Below are 22,652 nucleotides of genomic sequence, written 5' to 3'. Positions count from 1 at the left end.
TCTACCGCCATTGGTGTATGAATGTGTCACAGTGTAAATGCTTTGAATACCGTTAAGGTTAAAAAGGTGCTATATAAGTGCAGACCATTTTACAAAAATTTTTACCACTATTTACTCAATAAATGACCACATGGACAAATACTTGGAAAAAAATTTCTAAGTTGTTTCCAAGTATTCACTGAATGATTATTAGATACATTACTGTCAGTTATGGGTCAACTGTGTAATCTCATTCACTGGTGCTCAGGCATATATTGACTTTTTCCCAGGTTCCCACTGCTGGTGCGGAGAGTTTGTGGTTGTCGCAGTTTTTTCATATACAGAACTGTCAATAAATGTGTCTGTGTTGCTGCTACTCTCTTGTCCCCGCATCTTTTATTGCATTTTATTTTTAAAGTGTAACCCCTCCACTGAAGTACAGATGCAAACTTGGTTTAATAAAATAAAAAGTTATATTTGGGTGAATTAGAATCCACCTCCAAAAACTAAAGGCAAAAAGTTACCACTAGATCAATCAGTCTTGTTCTTAATCAAAGTGCTGTTCTACGTATTAATTTACAAAAACAATTCCAAGACTGATAGTGGCAGAAGTAGGAATGAAATTACCATATTATGTGAAATATTTGTTTGAGTGCTTAAATCGGTCATACATTTCTGTGGCAGGGCGGAGGGCGGGGCCGGGTCATGATCCTACACACGGGAGAGAGAGATCGTTTACGGACATGTCCGTCATGTGTGTGTTTATGTTGTCTTTTAAGTTTATCATTAAACTATTATTTATATTGAAAAGCCGGTTCTCGCCTCCTCCTTTCCATTGATCCCTTTACACTTTACACACATGATGGACATGTCTGTTAACGATCTCTCTCTCCCGCACGATCCCCTGCAGTAGACCTTTATCCCTCACGGAGACTTAATTAGCCTAATACGGGACCGCGTGTGTAGGATCACGACCCGGCCCCGCCCTCCGCCCTCCGCCCTGCCACAATCTAATTTAAAAGAATCTTGTATAACATATGCACTGTGCACAACATAATTAATATTCATGAGTTTCGATGCTCTGCCCCCCAGAGTATAATTTACAAGTTTTTATTTTTATTTAGGCATAAATTTGTGTTAATCTTCACTTTCAAATTGATTATTCCAGCTATTAAAAAGGTGATAGGCCTACAGGAATTCATTAGTAGAACAACATGAGATATGCACACATTTTGTTGGGCCTGCATAATGTGGTGTCGTTTAGTTCAGATTGATGGTTCTAAATGTCAAGCTAAGAAATATTTAGAATTTTTTGATGTGTTTAATAGATATTAAATTCAAATTAATGAATTGTATTATTTGTTGAAATGTATTTACTTGTTGCAATGAAGCTTGGTGCCTTAATCCATAAGAACTACACATGGGCGCTTGGTTTGGTATTGCCACCCTTGCCATCCCATAAAAAGAATGTCTAGATCCACCCCTGGTTAACCTGAGCAAGATTTCTTACCGATGCTGGGAAAAGGCGTGAGAAGTAGATATCCCAGGTGTCTCTTGCAGCAACTACAACATTCTTCTTCACATTCTCATCTTGGATTGCGGTATTGATGTCAATGCTGTGCTCCACTGTAACAACACAAAAGACAGAATTGAAAACCATTTTAAGGGATCTAAAATTATATTATGTGACCTCAGTGTGTACATAAGAGAATCATACCAAAGATAGATTTCATCTTCTGCCTCTCTTCTGTTGTAATGCGAATGCAAGCCTCTGAGAATGTGTCATGCACAATCTGTGATGAAAGATATAATGTAATTATGGTTGGTAAACTATTAAAAAATAAACCCAAATACCTTGACTTGACTATGACTTTCAGACAATAAACAAAAAACACAAAGTGAACTGAAATATAATTAAAAAATCAAACCTGTTTAAACAAGAGGTCAAGTACCAGCGGGTGATTGAAGCTGTCTTTTGGATAAAAAACCTAAACAAAAAACAACACAAAACAAAAAACATATGCCACCCCATTCAAAAATTATTAAATGAAAAAGTATTAATTTTTTCACTTACATTTACATTTATGCATTTGGCAGACGCTTTTATCCAAAGCAACTTACAGTGCAATTATTATAGGGACAATCCCCCCGGAGCAACCTGGAGTTAAGTGCCTTGCTCAAGGACACAATGGTGGTGGCTGTGGGGTTCGAACCAGTGTCCTTCTGATTACCAGATTACCAGTTATGTGCTTAGACCACTACACCACCACCACTCACCACTTGAACATAAACAATACACTAACCTCTTTTCTCAGGTAGATTTTCCAGGGTACATTGGTGTAGGTGTAGTGCTCATCGCTGCTCCTCTTGTGCAGCTGAGTCTGAACATTCTCCTCTTCTACTGGAAGTTCTCTAGATACTGTAACACAACACACCGCAGTGTAATTGCTGTGCCAATATGGTCTCTATATTGAGAACATAATGAACTGGAATTAAATGACAGATTAAATATCTTAATCACAGAGATCATTTTAGTTTACCAGGTGCAGGGGCGGGTAATCTCTGACTAACAGCTGGCACAGGAGGTGATCTCTTTGTCTTTATGCTTTTTGCTGGTTTTAATGCCCCGCCATCATAATCAAACTCCCTTGCAGATGATGAGGAAGAGACCGGAGCGTAGGTCTTTTTTCGCTGGTTGTGTGGAGACATAAAAACACATTGAGCATTAATATAATTAATTAATTAATTAATTAATAATGAAAATTCTTTCATCATTTACTCACCCTCATGCCATCCCAAATGTGAATGACTTTCTTTCTTCTGCAGAATGCAAACAAAGAATTTTAGAAGAATATTTCAGTTCTGTAAGTCCATATAATGCAAGTGAATGGGTGCCATAATTGTAAAAGTGGAGATTGATAGTGAAAAAGACTTAAATATTGATCTGTTTCTCATCCACACTTACTATATCGCTTCTGAAGATATATTTAACATCTTATGGATTACTTTTATTCTGACCTATGTGATGTTTGGAGCTTAACATTTTTTGGCCACCATTCACTTGCATCGTATGGACCAACAGAGCTGAAATATTCTTCTAAAGATCTTTGTTTGTGATCTGCTTAAGAAAGTCATACACAGCTGGGATGGCACGAGGGTGAGTAAATTATGAGATCATTTTTATTTTTGGGTGAACTAACCTTTAAATCACACTGATAATACTTATATGGTGAATATAGGTGCATGGAGACCATTTTTGACATTTAGCAATAAAAAAAACATCCTAGTTAACTGTACCTGTACTCACCCTAACTGATCATTCTTCACATAATTGTAATTAAAAGAACATTCAAATGAATAAACTTTCTCACACACCTGGTGGTCATATGTGTAGGGCACTTTCAGTTTTATTGAAAAAATAGAAAAATTCCTGCACGCTATGGTAACTTTCGTAAATCTTTATTAGCAACGTTTCGGTCAAAAACACATATCAGGCATTTTAAAATGTATAGAAAATGTGTCTCCTTCAGGCTTCTTTCCAACTAACATGACATATTACACTAGGCATATCTATTGGCTATGAGTTACCAAGACTTTGATCTACCTGTGGAGGTGGAGCATTCATCTGGTCCTTAAGAATTGTCATAGCTTCATCATGGGGGTCTGGTTTCTTCAAAAATGTTTTAGCTTCCCTTCTGTATTACAGAACAACCCCAAAATATATTGCAAACACATGTTAGAGCAAGATGTTTGGCCTTTGTTTAGTTCTAGATTTAAATAGAAAGCAAAATAGATTTTATAGCAACTTTTCAGTAAATTGCTGTTTTAAGGTGAACAACAATTGCCATCAGTTCTCAGTTGTATCAGGTCCTTCAACCTTAAAGCAATAGTTCACTCAAAAATTTAAATTCTCTCATCATGTATGGCTCCAGTGTTTTAATACAGTGTGGCTTGAAAGTTTATGAACCCTTTAGAATTTTCTATATTTCTGCATAAATATGACCTAAAACATCATCAGATTTTCACACAAGTCTTAAAGTAGATACAGAGAACCCAATTAAACAAATTGGACAAAAATATTACACTTAGTCATTAATTTACTGAGGAAAATATCAGTATCTGGTGTGACCACTTTGCGCAGCGATAACTGATACTAAACATTTCTGGTAACTGTTGATCAGTCCTGTACATTGGCTTGAAGGAATTTGATCCCATTCCTGCATACAGAACAGCTTCAGCTATGGGTTTCCTCACATGAACTGCTCACTTCAGCTCCTTCCACAGCATTTCTATTGGATTAAGTTCAGGACTTTGACTTGGCCATTCCAAAACATTAACTTTATTTTTCTTTAACCATTCTTTGGTAGAATGACTTATGTGCTTAGGGTCGCTGTCTTGCTGCATGACCCACTTTCTCTTGAGATTCAGTTCACGGACAGATCCAGACATTTTCCTTTAGAATTTGCTGGTATAATTCAGAATTCATTGTTCCATCAATGATGACAAGCTGTCCTTGCCCAGATGCAGCAAAACAGGCCCAAACCATGATACTACCACCACCATGTTTCACAGATGGGTTGAGGTTCTTGTGCTGGAATGCAGTGTTTTCTTTTCTCCAAACACAACGCAACTCATTTAAACCAAAAAGATCTATTTTTGTCTCATCAGTCCATAAATTATTATTATTTTTTTTAAATCTTTAACAAACTGCAGACGGGCAGCAATGTTCTTTTTGAAGAGCAGTGGCTTTCTCCTTGCAACCCTGTCATGCACACATTGTTGTTCAGTGTTCTCCTGATTGTGGACTCATGAACATTAAGATTTGCCAATGTGAGAGAGAGAAATTTAGTTGCTTAAAAGTGTCCCTGGGTTCCTTTGTGACCTCGCGGAATATTACACACCTTACTCTTGGAGTGATCTTTGTTGGACAACTCCTGGGGAGGGTAACAATGGTATTGAATTCCCTCTATTTGTACACAATCCGTCTAAATTTGAATTGGTGGAGTCCAAGCTCTTTATAATGGTTTTGTAATCTTTCCAGACTGATGAGCATCAACAACTCTTTTACTGAGGTCCTCAGAAATCTCCTTTGTCCGTGCCATGATACACTTCCACAAACATGAGTTGTGAAGATTTTGATTGATCCCTGTTCATTAAATAAATCAGCGTACCTACTCATACCTGATTGTCATCCCATTGTTTGAAAACACCTGAATCTAATTTCACCTTCAAATTAACTGCTAATAATAGATGTTCACATACTTTTTGCCACTCACAGATATGTAATATGGATCATGGATCATATTCTTCAATAAATATATGACCAAGTATATTGTCTGATTTGTTTAATTGGGTTCTCTTTATCTACTTTTAGGATTTGAGAGAAAATCTGATGATGTTTTAGGTCATACTGTATTTATGCAGAAATATAGAAATTCTAAAGGGTTCACAAATTTTCAAGCACCACTGCATATGTCTTCTGAAGTAATACAATCACTGTGGGTGAGAAAAATATTAATATTTAAATCCTTTTTTACTATAAATCTCCACTTTCACTGAAAATGAAAGTGAAAGTGGAGATTTATAGTACAAAACAACATAAATATTGACCTGTTTCTCACCCACAGTGATTGTATTACTTCAGAAGACATATATTAAGCCACTGGAGTCATATGGATTACTTTTATGTTTCCTATATGTGACTTAGAGCTTGAAAGGTCTGGTTATCATTTACTTGCATTATATGGACTTACAGAGTTGAAATATCCTTTTAAAAATCTTTGTGTTCTGCAGAAGAAAGAAAGTCATAAATATCTGGGATGGCATGAGGATGAGAAAATGATGAGAGAATTTTCATTTTTGGGTGAACTATCCCTTTAAGATGTGAAAAGGGCTTGTCAGATCTAAAAATATTCATTTCTCACCTGGGAATCTCTGCTGGTTTTACAGGGTTACACTGGTACTGTTTGATGATGTCTTTGATGTTGTGACTTGGTTGTAAATGTTCTGAGTTTGAGATTGTGCTTCTCATGACATCCCCTGATGGTGGATCCCTCCTAGTTTCGTCTTTGGAAACATTAAAAAAAATACTGACAAAAGAGTTACTTTTATGAATGAAATTAAGCATGAAAATAAATGGCCTGAAATAATGACATACTGTGCTGTCGCTGTGGTGATCTATGTGGGGAAACTGGGGCTGGTTTGTAGGAAACAGGTCCAGTTTCATACCTAGTCTTAAAATAACATATATGTATTGATTAAAATCATAACAACAGCTTAAAAAAAAAAAAAATCTAAAGAAAACAGTTAATAATTTTATAAGAAAAATTAGTACGAGTGTCCATGACAATACAATGGATTCTACAAATTTGGAGACCGCAAGTGAAGATGCATCTATTTTGTATTTTTACTTATTGAATACAAAATTTTTCATTACAAAATATTGTATCATCATAACCCTTTGAGTGAAATGTTGAATCAAACAATTAAAAAAAAAATCAGAATTTTATGTCATAAAATATTTCGGTAACACAATAATGTTCCATTTGTTAGCATTAGATAACAACATTTTAACATGAACTAACAATTAACAATATGTTAACAGCATTTATTAATCTTATTTCATTTTAATTTCAACATATAGAAATACATTTTTAAAATCAAAAGTTGTAATTGTTAACATTAGTTAATGCACTATGAACTGACATGAACTAACACGAACAATTATATTTTTATTAACTAACTTTAACAAAGATTAATAAATTGTTTATTTTTCGTTCATGATACCTAATGCATTAACTAATGTAAACGAATGGAACCTTATTGTAAATTGTTACCAACATGTATTTAACATTCAAGTTTTATATTTTGCAAAATCCTAAAACTTTGTGTAACCTTAAATCCAAGAATTTTAGTGTGGTCTCAGACTTTTGGACTACCACTATATAAGTGCATCAAACATGTCCAAATGTATACTAAATATAAGTTGAAACTTTGAATACCGATTTGGCTTCTTTGGGCAAAATCTTTGCAATATAATCAATGCTCTCATGCAATAAATTCTCAGAGATACTCACAGGGCTGGACTCCCTGGAGCGGGGTGCTGGCATATGCTCACTGTGTGTGTTTTGTGCTGAATTATACATCTGATGCTGGAAGGCCATGGCTTGCATTGTCATCTGCTGAGCCTGTGTACATCCGATTAACTTAGTATTCAAACACATTCAGTTCAGAATGCTAGAAGTCTAAATTACTCTATGTACTCACCAATATGATCGCTTGCTGGTTGATGATGGCTTGCTGTTGCTGTGCTAAAACAGCTGGATCTACACCTTTAGTGGTTTATAGAGCCATAAAATAAAGGAACTGCAATTATCACAATAGGGTAATGCATGCTAGAGAATCAGTTAGTCCCAAGCACCATTATGAAGAATGATTTACAGCATCCATACCTGACATATCAGGCATCGGTGGCACATTAGGGAAAGGTGGCATAGCAGGAAAAGCTGGCATAGAAGGCATAGCTGGCATTGAAGGCATTGGGGGTACTGAGGGTACTGAGGGTGCAGAGGTTGGGGCGGGTGCATGAGGCACAGAGGGCATTGCTGGCATAGGTATAGGTGGCATCATTGTTCCTCCCATAACAGGTAAAACTGGCACCGCTGAGAACAGTAAATATGGATAAGCAAGCAATGACTGCTTTAACAATTCATATATAGCCCAATCAGCGGTGCCAACCTAAATTATAGTAAAGAACAATATCACTGCACATGAACTAAAATGCAGCTTGTGACACTTTCCACTAATAGGGTACAAAATACGTCCTGAAACTTTTAAAGGAACATTCCAGGTTCAACAAGTTAAGCTCAATCGACAGCATTTGTCGTATAATATTGATTTACCACAAAAGATTACCACAAAATGTATTTCAACTGGTCCCTCTTTTTCTTTAAACAAAAATCAAAAATGTGGTTTCCAGTGAGGCACTGGAAGGGAATGGGGGAAATCTGTAAAAGTCAAAATACTCTCTATTTCAAAAGTAAAGCCACAAGAAGTAAACAATATGTGTTCGAACATTATTTTAGTGTGATAAAACCGCTTACTAACCTTTTCTTTGTAAATTTATAGCCAATTTTACAACTTTGTTGCCTTGATAATATAATGTCAACAAACCCTAAAATGATTGTAAAAATGTAAAAGGTTTAAACAAATTTACAGCTTCACATTTCTGCTTTTATATCCTCCAAAGATTGTCCCCATTCACTTCCATTGTAAGTGCCTCACTGTAACCTCGATTTTTGGTTAAAAAAAATAAATAAAAAAAGTCAAAATAAATGTTTGTGGTAATCAACATTATGCCAAATATGCGGTCGATTGACTCCAACTTGTATTTAACCCAGAACATTCCTTTAAATAAATGAAAATTCATACTTAAATTAATATTATAAACTAAATTATAAAATGTTTACATTTGTTGAATGATCAAATTATTCATAAATATATTATTAAATTGACTTTTATATGAGGTTTACCATTGTTGCAACCCTATTAGAAATATTTGGGACATGCCTTACCTCTGATTTGTATGATTATGTAATTTTCTAGCAATAAGCATTAAACACACATCAAAATGAAATCCATGCCATAAGGGGTAACAGGGTTGCAAATTAAGGCTACATTTAGTGATCGCTCAGTTGGGTAATAGGGTTGAATGGTCAAAGTTGACCCTGGCTAGAGACCTTAAGGGGATAGTTCACCCAACATTTTTAATTCAGTCATTGTTTACTCACCCCTGTGTTGTTATAAGCCCATATTTCTTTCTTTCTTTTTCTTAACACAAAGGGAGAAAATGAGAAAAAAAAAAACAATTGTGTTCAGTGATGTCATAAAACGTCTAGGTTACGTATGTAACCTCCATTCCCCGATGGAGGGAACGAGACGTTGTGTCAGAGAAGCGACACTAGGGGTCTCTCTTGAGCGCCGATATTCACCTCTGAACTATGAAAAAAGGCCAATGAGAGTTGGCAACCAGTATTTGCATGTCCGCCCCGGACATACAGGTATTTAAGCGGCGCAAATCACGGGAGTTCATTCAGGATTTTTCTGAGGAGCGGAAATGGTCCGGCCACAACAGGGGCTCGGCTCAGCGGCGTGGCAGGGGAGACACAGCGTCTCGTTCCCTCCATCGGGGAGCGGAGGTTACATACGTAACCTAGGCGTTCCCCTTCTGTCAGCTCTCTCCACGTTGTGTCAGAGAAGCGACACTAGAGGTCCACTTAAAAGAGCCATGCGGCTGAGCGTGTATGCGTGATCTGCTGATACAGGAGCGAGCAGGTATTCCTACGTGCAGAGCGACCAACTGTATCAGGCTGCACGTACCCTTCCCCAATGCCCCATTTAAGCCATCAGGATTCCTTATCGTTACCCTGGAGGGGAACAAGTTGACGACGCCAACATGGGAGCGGGCCAGCCTGGCTGGGCCTCTTTTCTCTCTATGTTTCTCGCATAGAGCAACTACGGCCGGGGCCCTTACGCGTTGAGGGAAGGGGTCTTAGCCCTTATTAGGGCAGAGAAGACCCTCGTGGAGGCCACACCTACCGGGAGGGAGGCAAATTTTGAGTGGCAAATACATCGCATGGCCCATACTTAGGTCTTATCTTGGAACAGTAGTCGTGGTGGTAGATCCAGCCTCGCAGAGGGGAAGCATACAGCACGGCACCGAGGCAGCTGTAACTGCCTAAGGAAAACACGGAGTCAACTCTCGTGAGGGGACAGAACCGTGGTTTTACACACAGGGGAGTCGAACAGGAGGCCTTACCTGTGGTGCACCTATACCAGTACAGGGTAGCTAGTGGTACCCGCAGTGGTTTGGGTTGGCGAGTTCCTCCGCAGAACTGCGACCCACGAGGGGCTAGGGAGGAGTCAACCAGTGTCCCAAACCTGGGATCTCCTGGGAAAGAAGGGCACTGTTTCCACTGGTTAGGGGAAGGGCGCTGGGTGCAAGCGATTCACCCGGTCAGATCGAGGGCGTGCCACCGAGTTCTCACGGGCACGGTACCTGAGAGAACACGGGGCGATACTGACTCAACTTCGGAGATTGTAGAATCTACGCAAAAGTGTTAGGTGTTGCCCAGCCAGCTGCTCTACAAATGTCTGCTAGGGCAATGCCCTAGCCAGTGCCCACGAGGGCGCTAACACTCCTGGTGGAGTGTGCTCGGACCCGCAAAGGGGAGCACGGCCTGGGTGTGATAAGCCAGGGAAATGGCGTCGACAACCCAGTGGGCGAGTCTCTGCTTGGAGACAGCATTCCCTTTCTGCTGTCCCCAAAGCAGGCGAAGAGCTGCTCAGAGCGTCTGGTGCTCTGTGTGCGGTCCAGGTAAATACATAAGGCGCGTACTGGACACAGCAGTGAAAGGGCTGGGTCTGCCTCCTCCCGGGGCAGGCTTGCAGGTTCACCACCTGATCCCTGAAGGGTGTGGTAGGAACCTTGGGCACGTAGCCCGGTCGGCGGTCTCAGGATCGCGAAGTGTCCGCGGACCGAACTCCAGGCAAGCGTCGCTAACAGAGAACGCATGCAGGTCCCGACCCTCTTGATGGAAGCGGCGCGATCAGCAGGGCGGTCTTGAGAGACAGGGCCCTGAGTCCAACTGAGTCAAGCGGCTCGAAGGGGGTCTCGGAGTCCCATAAGGGCGACCGAGAGATCCCAGGAGGGAAACAGGTTAGGCGGGAGGAGTCATCCTCCGGGCACCTTTTAGGAACCTGGCGATTAAGTGCGTGCTTACCCAGAGACTTGCCGTCTACCGTGTGCGTGGTGGGCGATGATAGCGTAACATACACCTTGAGGGTGGAGGGGACAGCCTCCTCTCCAGCCTCTCCTGTACAAACACGAGCACTGACCTAACTGCGCACTTCTGCGGGTCTTCGACTCGGGAAGACCACCAGTCCATGAACAGGCGCCACTTCAGAGCGTAAAGATGCCTGGTCGAAGGGGCTCTGGCTTGGTTAATAGTGTCTATGGCGGCCGAAGGTAGGCGGCTAGATCCTCCAGCGTCCGTCCAGGGACCAGGCGTGGAGATTCCAGAGGTCTGGATCGCGGATGCCAGAGCGTGCCCGTCCCTGAGAAAGAAGGTCCTTCCTCAGGGAATTCGCCAGGGTGGGGCTGTCATGAGGGCGTGAGATCCAAAAACCACGTCGGTTGGGCCAGTAGGGGCCACCGGAGTGACTTGCTCCTTGTCCTCCCTGAACTTGCATAGCACCTGTGCAAGAAGGCTCACTGGGGAAAAGCAGACTTGCGCAGCCCTGCGGGCCAGCTGTGCGCCAGAGCATCTGTCCCAAGGGGAGCCTCTGTGAGGGCATACCAGAGCCGGACAGTGGGAGGTTTCCTGGGAGGCAAACAGGTCTACCTGGGCCTTGCCGAACCTGTCCCAAATCAGCTGGACCGATTGGGGCTGGAGCCTCCACTCTCCGCCCGGGCAAGTTTTGTCTTGACAGCGCGTCCGCTATCACATTGAGGTTGCGGGGATGTGAGTGGCGCGCAGTGACTCCAGTCGCTGCTGACTCCAAAGGAGGAGGCGGCAGGCGAGCTGTGACATGTGGAGGGCGTGCTCCGCCATGGCGGTTTATGTAGGCCACCACCGTGGTGCTGTCTGTCCTGACTAGGACATGCTTACCACGAATCAGCGGAAGAAATTTCTTCAGGGCAAGAAAAGCGGCCAGCAGCTCTAGGCAGTTGATGTACCAGCGCAGCGAGCCTCGGTTCCACCGGCCTGCGACTCTTGCGCCCGTTACACTGGCGCCCCAACCCAATTTGAGGCGTCGGTTGTAACCAGAACGCGACGGGACACCTGCTGCAAGGGTACTCCTGCCCGTAGAAAGCAGAGGTCTGTCCAGGGTTTGAAGGTTTGGCGGCAGGCGGGGGTAACTTCCACGCCGTGCGTGCCGTGGCGCCATTCTCGTCTCGGGACTCGAGTCTGGAGCCAATGCTGAAGTGGTCTCATATGCACCAACCCCAGTGGCAGCGGCCTGCGGAGGATGCCATATGCCCCAGGAGCCGTTGGAAGCGTTTCAAAGGGACCCACGGTGCCTGGTTCGAAAGAAGCGAGGCATTCCAGCACTGACTGAGCATGCTCGTTGGAGAGACGTGCTGTCATTGGAGTCTAACTCCAAACCGAGAAAAGAGATGCTCTGGACCGGGGTGAGCTTGCTCTTTTCCCAGTTGACCTGAAACCCTAAACGACCGAGGTGCTCGAGCACCTGGTCTCTGTGTGTGCATAGTAATTCCTGCGAGGAGGCCAAAATGAGCCAATCGTCGAGATAATTGAGTATGCGTATGCCCGCTCCTCGTAGCAGGGCAAGAGCCGCCTCTGCGACCTTCGTGAAGACGCGAGGGGACAGAGACAGGTCGAAGGGGAGGACCTTGTACTGATACGCCTGGCCGTTGAACGCGAACCGTAGAAAGGGTCGATGTCGAGGGCGAATTGAGGCGTGGAAGTCACGCGTCCTTCAGGTCTACCGCTGCGAACCAATCTAGATGCCGGACGCCAGATAGAATTTGTTTCTGGGTAAGCATTTTGAGCGGGAGTTTGGACAAGGTCCGATTGAAAACTTCGCAGGTCCAAGATAGGTCGGTATGCGCCGCCTTTCTTGGGTACAACGAGTAAGGGCTGTAGAAACCCTTCTTCGTTTCGGTCGGAGGACAGGCTCTATCGCGTCCTTGATTAGAAGGAGGCGATTTCCTCGTGCAGGAGTGGGCATGTTCAGCCATGCACTGCGGAGGAACGAACGCCCACGAAGGGGCGGAGACCTGGCAAACTGATTTGCGTAACCGAGTCGGATGGTCTGGTGCAGCCACCGTGGCGAGCTGGGCAGTGAAAGCCATGCCTCTAAGCTCCGTGCTAGGGGCACCAAGGGGATGAGTATTTTGGGCGTACCGGCGGGGCTCATGGCGGTCTGGAACAGGTAAACGGCGTCGGGAGGCTGTGGCGTCCGAGGCTCTGGTGCTGAGAATAAACTCAAAGCACTTACCTTGTTCAGCGCACCCGGCAGGGGCAGGTTCCTGACTGAGGAGGAGGTCTGATGCTGGCGTCCTCTGGACTCGTCTGAACCGGCCGGCCGGGGAACAGTCGTGGGGCTGAGGGCGGAAGCACCGCATCCTGGGCGCCGAGACTGTTTAGGCCTGAAAGCAAAGTGCCGTGAGAGCGGCATTTGCGAGCCATGTGACCCAGAGGTAAAGGAAATAGCTCTTTTATTGAGAATTTGGGTACCGCAGTCCCCGTCAGGAGTGCGGCAAATGAAAAAACAAAAGATTCTCCTCCCGGCCCTCCACCGGGGGCGGAGTGGTCTTACCACCTCGGAGCTAACTTCTCGTCCTCTGGGTCCGCTGTCTCAGGGGCGGCTTGGGAGCCTTCCAGGTCCTCGAAGGGGTCCATGAGGCAGGGGCGTCACGCTTCCTGCGGTTTGCTCGGCGCCGGGGCTGAGAGCTGGGCCCAGGTTGGGGCGGAGCAGAAGGTTTTCTGGCATGGGAGGGCGCCCTCGGCGAGCAGGTGGGGCCTGGGCAGTGGCGGCAAGCTTGCGCGCAGCATGATGTCTTGAAATGGCCTCCGTCTGCTTCTTCACCAGGGAGAACTGCTGGGCAAAGTCCTCAATGGTGTCGCCGAAGAGGCCGAACTGGGAGACAGGGGCGTTGAGGAAGTGAGTCTTGTCAGCTTCACGCATCTCAACCAAGTCCAGCCATTGCTGACGTTCCTGGACCACCAGAGTGGCCATTGCCTGCCCGAGTGCCTGCGCTGTGACCTTCGTCGCTCTCAGGGCGAGGTCGGTCGCTGAGCACAGTTCCTGCAGCGTGTCGGGATCAGGGCCACCCCCGTGCATGTTGCAAAGTGCCTTGGCTTGGTGGACCTGCAGGAGAGCCATGGCATGCAGGGCGGAAGCGGCGCGTCTGGTAGCGCTGTAGGCCTTCGCGGTGGCGAGGATGTTGCTCTACAGGACCGGGAAGGGAGTACAGGGCGGCCCGCCAGGTGGTAGTGCTTCCGGGACATAAGTGGAGCGCAACAGCTCTATCCACCTGGGGATCTCCGTGTACCCGTGGCGCGCTCGCCCGTCGAGGGTGGCGAGGCGGATGAGCAGGTGGCGGTGCGGCGAGTGGAGAGGGTGCTCTCCACGAAGACGTCAGCTCATCATGCACCTCCGGGAAGAAAGGAACCGGGGCGAGGCTGTGGCGGCCCACGCCCAAGAACCAATCGTCCAGCCGTGATGGCTGTGGGGAGGATGGAGGGTTCCAATCCAGGCCCACACTGTTGGCTGCCCGGAAAGCATATCGGACATCTGTGCGTCGGCCTCCTCCTGGGCGTGCAAGCCCGAGCGGCAGCCCAGAGGAGCCCTCAGCATCAGAGCCCACGCCCTCCGATGTCGCGGCGAACTCATCTGCTTCCATCGCAAGAGGGTAGGCAGACTGGCTGTGAGGTGAGTCGCCGCCACCTCGAGCTGGGGCGGGAGTCAACGAGCGTGCCAGGGCGCTGGTGGTCGAGGGGCGTACCGGCGAGCTGCACCCGCTGCCATCCCCAAATCGCCTCCATCGCCAGCCGCATCGTCCTCAATCCCGTGGGAAGAAGGAGCGACGCGGGGGCCGGCTGGAGTGGCTTGCTTACGGTTGTAAGCAAGCCATGACCGCAACGTTGTCATGGTCATGTTCTCGCAATGAGAACCATCCTCAAACGCAGCCTCAGTGTGATCACTGCCCAGACATACGAGACAACGCCTGTGGCCGTCGGAAGCGGAGAGTACTCTACCGCATCCAGGAACAACACAGGGGCGGAAAGGCATCTTTATAAAGACGTGTGTAGCAGGTTTATTTGTATACTTATGAATTCCACCAAAAGAAATATTTCTTTTTGTATTACTGGGAGTTTCGTTTTGGGTTCATTCTGCCTGCGCGTCGGGTTAGTGCAGTGCGTGCGTGTGACGTCATCAGACCGGGGACTTGCGTCGCGCAATTTTGACCTCAGTCGGAGCAATGCTGGATTTGACTGAGATGTTAACCTGATGTCACGCAACACTCATTGTCATATTGTTTATGACCGCAGATAATAAACTGCATTGTGACTGCCCGAGCCTCTGAGTCTACTTGAGAACAACCCAGAACACAACGCAGAAAGACAAGGCGGGTTACACGTGTCCTTAAAAGGACGTTCAACGGCGCTGTGTTTTTTGCTCTTTTAGAGGAAATTACTCTTTTAAATAAAATCACTCTTTTATAAATGAAAGAACTCGTGAGAGATCTTTCTTATCTGCAACTGTCGATGCGCTCAGGGGCAGGAAGTGCACAGCCATGCAAAAAGCCACTGTTGTGCGCCGTAGAATCCAACAGCATGCAGCAGATGATAGCAGGAACTCGGTGTGTAGAACGCAGCAGTCTGCAAACACGACCATCGGCTCCGAAGAAATTTTCTGAATGAACTCCCGTATTTGTGCCGCTTAAATACCCGTATGTCCGGGGGCGGGACATGCAAATACTGGTTGCCAACTCTCATTGGCCTTTTTTCATAGTTCAGAGGTGAATATCGGCGCTCAAGACAGACCCCTAGTGTCGCTTCTCTGACACAACGTGGAGAGAGCGACAGAAGGGGAATGGCAGTTTATGGTGACCACCTCTTCTAGCTTCAAAAGGACACAAAAGTATAATTATACTTTTATAATATATAAAATATATATAATATACTTTTAAGTCTAATAAATTATTCACAACAGAACACAACACTATTCCTTTGGGCCCCTTTCCTATTGAAAATTACAGTTTAGAATTTGTTGTGGGGCCCCCTGGACATGTGGGCCCCTAGAATCATTACCACCTTTCACTCCTCTAGCTACGGTCCTGCACACAGCCACAAATAAGTCACAAAACGTGTCAGAGCTCATCCACCAGATAATACACACTACCAACAGAAGTGGCTGAACCCTGACACAACATAGAACAATGCAAGATAAACAGGGACAGCACTGGACAATCAGAGAGAGGAGACGGCCATGATCCCGCCACCACATGAAAAACCAAGACCAAAGTGGCAGGACCGTGACACACTGAGCACAACATTTTTTGACAGAAGTCCTTTAGGGTTATAACAACACAGGGGTAAGTAAACAATGACTGAATCTTCATTTTTGAGTGAACTAATCCTTTAAAGTTAGATTTCCATTTATTAATATTCACTATATCTATATTATATATTCAATACATATTCACCATTTGTGCGTTAAAGGTTTCATGAAATGAAATTTGGAGTTTGGCTTGTAGTCCATGTCTATTAGCTTTAAAGCCATACAAACCAACTTGGGTAACAGGGTTGAATGATTGAGCTTGACGAATATAGTCAACACAAACATTTTGTAAAAACTGAGAAAATGAAATAAGAATTTTTTCTTTTTTTCTTTTCTTCCCACGATACTGTAGAAAAGGTTCAAATGAAATCTCAATTTAAAGACATTTTTAATCTTTTTTTTAAACCATCAGATTATAGGTTACAGATGTGGGAAAATAGCTATATAAAATTAGAATGATTTGTGCATCTAATGCCACAGAAAAAGGTAAATGGGACAACAAAATGTACTCTTTATGTGGAAAGTGCCTTGTATTGTTCATTTACAGTTTTAGATGAGACAGTTTCCAACTCCAGCAATTGAAAGACAAATTATTTGCAGACACAACAGAATTCCAATCACCAAAAGCCATGATCACTTAAAATCACCAAAGCATTAAAGCATATCTAAATACCACATTGAACATTTCTCATGCAAAACTTAAGTGACAAAAAGTGCATTTTGAGTCTAAATGTTAACTCTGCAATTAATTGCTTTTAGGGACCAGTTCACGCTGGTGTAGCCATTCATAATTGATGTGAGGTAAGGAGAGCGCTGAAAGAAAACAGACGAAGGGTTTACCACCGGGCTGCAGTCCTGGGGGATACGGCCTGTTGGTGAGGGGCTTCTCCATGTCATCATCTTCCCCTCCAATCCCACCCATTCCCTTCATACGACTAGATATGCTGGATGACTTCTCCATATCCTGAAGTGCAGATAAGGCAAAGCAAAACAGGCTCTCACTCAGGCTGGAGCCTTCCCAGCTCAGTCATATGAGAAATCAATCTCCCCACGGGAGTACCTTATACTCTCTAAGAGGAGCATGGCTCATTTACTTCCACTAATTATAAAGAGGTATTCTGGCCTTGACCACATGAGTCTGACTTAAAATTTCCATTCTAAGATGTTTAAGTGAATAAAAATTGACTATTGTCAAACTATCCATGTCATTGGTTGAGGTTTCCATGCACCCTTTAAATTCCACTGCTATACCTCTACATGTGTTTAAAAAACCCAGACACCCTCTCAAAGGCATAAGAGCTTAAAGCTATTGGAAAAAAATGAATTCCATGCTGTGAGAAATACGGTAAATGGGTAACTTAATCACCTTCAATGCAGGGGGCCTGGTGCCAATAGAACACATTTGATACACTCAATCACTAACACTCTGAGGATCAAATGTCCAATTTTATTCTTCATACATTCATGTTATATTTTTAAGCTGTTTCCCCAAATACTTCACTCACCCCATCAGACAGCACTGGGTCAAACAGGCTGTCGAGATATCTGTCCATGCCTTTCTGGGTTGGAGCCTCATTGTGGTCTGATTCTATTGATTGGTCAGAGTTATAAAGAACATAACAGAATTATGTAATAAAAAACAAGATTTATGTAATGAAAAATCATGGAATATACTGTATTCACAAGTAAGTCCAGAATGTATAAAAGCATCTTGAAAGCAAGTATCAAAACAGCTGACCATGGCTGTAATATCCATCTGAATCTGGGAGACTGGAGCTGGCCTTTGCCCGGGGCAGTACAAATGAGCTGTCGTCATCAGAATCAAATGCACTTCCAAAAAGAGCACTGTGAATGTTCATATTGAGGACAAAATATCAGTTAACACTACATTAATATTGCAAAAACATTTCCTCCCTGGACAGCTTGAAGTTATATATCCCATGAATCATTTGTGATTGAAGTTGGAGTTTGGCTTTTTAATAAGACTGTCAATCTATTCATATTTTTAATCGAATTAATTATATAATATGCTGATTAATTAATAAAATTAATATAATTTGTGCTTACTGCCCAGTGCTTGACTGAGACTGATAAAAAAAAATTAAGGTGGTACTTTAAGCTTGAATTGCTCGACGGCAGGAACATTCCTTATAACTGTCCCAGGGCATGATTAATGGCGTTTATTTTTTACTTTGAATCCATATGTTAGTGTATTCCTAAAAGTTGACAAAATAAACTTTTAGTAGATATCCACAACAATTTACAATGTTCCTCTTCCAGGAAAATGTAATAAAACCTTAGTTATGTCCCAAAATGCAAACTACTGCACTATTCTATGCAATTTTGAAGTAGTGCAAGTACTATGTTAACATTAAAAAGCAACAAAAATATACTATGAGTACCAGGATGATGCTCTTCTTTAACCTTCAAAACAGAGTGTGAAATATTGGAAACTCTGTGCACTTGCCGTACATAGTAGAGTTACCTAGCTGCGATGCTGGTCTGAAATTAAGCTGCTAGTGGAAGCTAGCAAAACTTCAATGAAGACAGCACCTTACAAATGTGAGTTGAATGCTTTACCATCTCCCCATGTTGTGTGAATATATTAATTATTTAAGATATACGTGCTAAAGCTAGCCGCAACACATCACATGCGTTTGAAATGTCACATTCGTCAGCTGTTAAACAGTGAATGTTTCAGTGTAGTAAAAAAAAACTTTAGTTTTCCATTTAAGACAATTTTACACATTGAAAATTCACACTCTACATTTATGCATGCAAAGTGTATTGTGTTGTGCACAGTTCATTGTGCGTCATCTTCTACTACACAGATTTGTGTTCATTCAAATTTACATCGCCTGAATACCACATGCAACCGACAATCAAGTAGCAAAGCATGATTCATGACTGTGACGTGAACTAAAAACTATTTATGGTTACCTACAGTATATGTTATTATAAAAAAAGGGGAAAGAGCACTTCTATATGTCTCACCTAAACTTCCTCTTCCAATAGGATATACCTCAACACAGGAAATAAGACTGCACTTGACAAGCAATGTTATGGGGTCTTTAAAGGTCAAGTGTGTAATTTCTGTGGCATTAGCAGCACCATAAAGAACTGAAAAAAGAATTACTGATTTCAAAGTTTCAAACACTTCTCCCATCTTCCATTGTTTGGACAAACAGCTAGTCCTGCTCAAACTCACACAATTGGTTGAACAAATCGTGTTTTGTCCTGTCCAGTTGGTCTGTTCAAACAAATTGATTGCAATTCTATTTGGTGCCACAGAAATTACACACACCCCTTTTTTAATGTAATTCATATCCATTATCATGTATTATATTAGTGCACATAATACATTTCCAGTATTAAAAAATCTTGATAACTCAAAGGAGACTAAACATGACAGAGTATTATATAGATACTGACAGACTGGCATTGGGTCTGGTTCTGGTAGGACTCTCAGCTGAGATGATAAAGTAGGACTTTTGCTTCGGAAAATTTCTCATCAGCTCCATGTCTGCAATCAAGTCCATCACATATTCGTGCCCTGCAAGCTCCGCCCACTGTCCATGCTCTTTCATGGTGACTGAGCAACCCTTCCAGGTCTCCGTCACACCCCTGTGGAGCCAATTAATGGAAGTATTCATTTCAGCCAAATAAAGGTGGCAGAGATAATGAAATGCTTATTATAGACACACCATTTACCAACATGCCTAAAAGAAAGAGCCATACACTAATGACATGCAATACAACAGATTAAAAAGCTTCTTGTGAAGACCAATAAACATTAGAACACCGAAACTGATCTGACTATAACTGTGCAAAAACAAGATTTCTTGGCTGAACTAGATTTTTACAGAAAATGAGGCGGGTTGGGGGGGCATTGTTATGTGGTTTCTAAGGTGTTATGAGTGGTTTTTAATGCATTGCTATGCAGTTGCTAGTGTGTTTTTGGTGGTTGCTAGAGCTATGTGGTCTCTTACTGGCCCAAGTCAAAAGAGCACATTTACAAGTCTCTAAGACATTCTGGTCCCTAGGTGTGGCTGGGGTCCCTCCTTCAATGTAAGTCTATTGGACTTCTGCCAGGCAATAAACAAATTGTCTTAAGAAAGTACCATTAATTATTGGCACAAAAAACATGGTGACAAAAGAAAAAGGTGATAATATGTTTTGTGGGAACTGATGCACTAATTGTATTTTAAATAGCTAGATTAGGTTGCTTGGTTTTGTACCTGTGCTGTAGAATATCTCCAGCCAATTCCTCCCCACTTGTCCAGGAGTGCACAGGGCACAGGAAAGAGGTCCCTGTCAGTACAACATGACATTTAACAGCTGTGGTTAAACAGGCATGTAGAAGTGAAGACTACACGCAAATGTCTTTTTTCTATTCAGTTTAGTATCAGATCAAGTATCATCTGTTATAGCTGGGCTTTACATGATTGTCTCCAGTGGGTTTAGAGATACAAAGGAACCTGCTAGGTTGATTTATGGAGTATTTCAGGGCTTGAAAGCAACTCCATTTTGGTGTTTGCAAGCTATTCTTTCTGTTTGCCTTATGTAAGTGTAATATTATAAAGACTTTTTGTTAGTAAACTTATATAACTGGCTTTTATATTGTTTTTTACTAAAGCAAAAATAAATAATAAAAATATTATCTGGAAAATATTTACTTCTTAATAAGTTGAATCTTTTTATGCTGGAGTAAATTTAGATGTTTAAACCCAAATAATTTTTTTTAAATTACATTTAAAAAAAATATATATATATATATATATATATATATATAATATTAATATTTATTGTAAAAGCACTATACAAATTTGTAAATGTATACAATAAACAAAAAATATAATTTTAAAGCAGCATTACAGAGAATAGTGAATTACAAACCTTATTTGTTACAAATTCTTTTTTATCATTACAAATTAAATTATATGCCAATTTATTTTTATTTTGTTTTTTTTATGTCTTACTATGGCTATAAATACAATAAAGTAATCGTGATAATCTAACGATTTCAGAATGATACGGTACTAATGTCAATATTTTTACACTTTTCTATTCTCTGAACATTTTCTGTGGACCACATTTGAAAACCCCTGAGTTAGTTCATGTTAACTAATGTTGTAAATGATGTTGACAAAAACAATGTTATTGTAAAGTGTTACAGGTAGTGCTGAATTGTTAACTGGACAAGTAAAACTGAGGCTGTTTTACACCAAAAGATCTAAATTGCTCCAAAGGGAAAATTAAGCAGAGTTTGGAGCCAAGGATTTGAATGTAGATTTTATTTTAATTCAAATTTAATTCAAAATAGTTAATTCAAATTTAATTCCTAATTTAAATTCTAATCTGAGTTTAAAGTAATGGTGTAGCAGGATAAAACCAGGATCAAAATGAAACCCTGACCATTTTCAACAAGGTTTAAGATTTAGTGCAACTAAATTAGTAGATAATTTAACCTTGAGTTAATCCAGGTTAAATCTTACTTCTTATTTGTGCAACCCACAAGTGGGAAGCGCTGCCTGTAGCTATCTGAAACTCAAGGGAAACTCTGACACACACCATCAAAACAGTGCACTTGCAAAACCATTTTTGCTTTCTTCCTATTGGCTGTCCATTCCAACAGTGACAGTGGGTAGGTCCTTGCTGTCTCAGGACCGTACAGGGACTTCTGCATGGCTTGTATTAGCTTGTGTTGGCCAAAGGCTTTGAATCCATTATAGGCATGGTCTGAGACAAACCTAAAACATATAAAAACCCAAAGTGATCAATCCAGCAGTTTAGGTTAGTACAAGTGGGCCTATTTGGAATCTACACTTGGAGAACTCTGCAGAACTTTTGGAGCACCTGTCATTCGCAAAGTTCTACACATCCTCCATCCCTTGCGTGGTTTTTTATTAATTAATCTGACTAATTTGATTATGATTTCAGTCATCAGTAAGAGTGTAGTACTCTCAGCTCTGTTTAACACATTTTACCATGTTTGAATCCATTCCATATTTTCACAGATTTCCCCACTAAATCAGTGCTGAAAATGTTGATTTTGTCAGGGCCTACAGTAGTTAGATAATCTAGACAGGCACGCTGGTATGGTATGCTTACTTCAGAAGGTATTTCTCCATTTTGGCTGATGGTGCAAATGCACTCAGGCAGGCTAAAAGCAGCAGCCACCCTCTCTCTGAGTTGTCTGGATTGGTGTTTCTCCAGACCTGATTGGAAATTTGACACAAGATTTCATCCCGCAAGCCAGGGTTGGTGAGCCCCTTCTGGATGATGTAATTTCCAAATAAATTCTCTTGAGCACCATTCAGATGTGGGTCACCCATAAACCTCAAGATCTACAAAGTGGAAGGTCATAACTTTAATGCTAGTAGCATGTATAATAGATGGTGAATTTAAAAGATTTAAAAGTATATAATGCAGTGTACCATAACAAAAACATCTAGCGCCTCATTTGTAAGATCATCATCAATGTGGGTTAATGGTGTCTTCAAAGTTGCATTTAACATCCCAAACTTTGGCTCCTATGAAATTAAAGGAAATCAGTTTATTAATCAATAAAGAAATATAAC

The 22,652-nt window shown here is 42.3% G+C and overlaps 1 protein-coding gene across 1 annotated transcript in view; it reads right to left on the bottom strand.

Moving 5' to 3' along the window:
- The window catches only part of myo15aa (myosin XVAa), a 52,506-nt gene that overhangs the window by 13,119 nt on the left and 16,735 nt on the right, over positions 1–22,652 (bottom strand). The window contains exons 26-44 of the mRNA XM_052139596.1: positions 22,509–22,604; positions 22,183–22,418; positions 21,643–21,821; positions 20,310–20,382; positions 19,504–19,695; positions 17,810–17,916; positions 17,568–17,659; positions 16,912–17,035; positions 7,431–7,640; positions 7,246–7,310; positions 7,056–7,166; positions 6,137–6,212; positions 5,904–6,045; positions 3,584–3,674; positions 2,520–2,670; positions 2,283–2,398; positions 1,908–1,967; positions 1,697–1,772; positions 1,490–1,605 (exon numbers count right to left, since the gene is read on the bottom strand). Of these exons, the coding sequence (XP_051995556.1) occupies positions 1,490–1,605; positions 1,697–1,772; positions 1,908–1,967; positions 2,283–2,398; positions 2,520–2,670; positions 3,584–3,674; positions 5,904–6,045; positions 6,137–6,212; positions 7,056–7,166; positions 7,246–7,310; positions 7,431–7,640; positions 16,912–17,035; positions 17,568–17,659; positions 17,810–17,916; positions 19,504–19,695; positions 20,310–20,382; positions 21,643–21,821; positions 22,183–22,418; positions 22,509–22,604 (2,313 nt within the window). The remainder of the gene's footprint in view (positions 1–1,489; positions 1,606–1,696; positions 1,773–1,907; positions 1,968–2,282; positions 2,399–2,519; positions 2,671–3,583; positions 3,675–5,903; positions 6,046–6,136; positions 6,213–7,055; positions 7,167–7,245; positions 7,311–7,430; positions 7,641–16,911; positions 17,036–17,567; positions 17,660–17,809; positions 17,917–19,503; positions 19,696–20,309; positions 20,383–21,642; positions 21,822–22,182; positions 22,419–22,508; positions 22,605–22,652) is intronic.

Source organism: Xyrauchen texanus, chromosome 12 (assembly GCF_025860055.1).
Source record: "Xyrauchen texanus isolate HMW12.3.18 chromosome 12, RBS_HiC_50CHRs, whole genome shotgun sequence".
Taxonomy (NCBI): domain Eukaryota; kingdom Metazoa; phylum Chordata; class Actinopteri; order Cypriniformes; family Catostomidae; genus Xyrauchen; species Xyrauchen texanus.
This window is presented reverse-complemented; position numbering and strand designations above follow the sequence as displayed.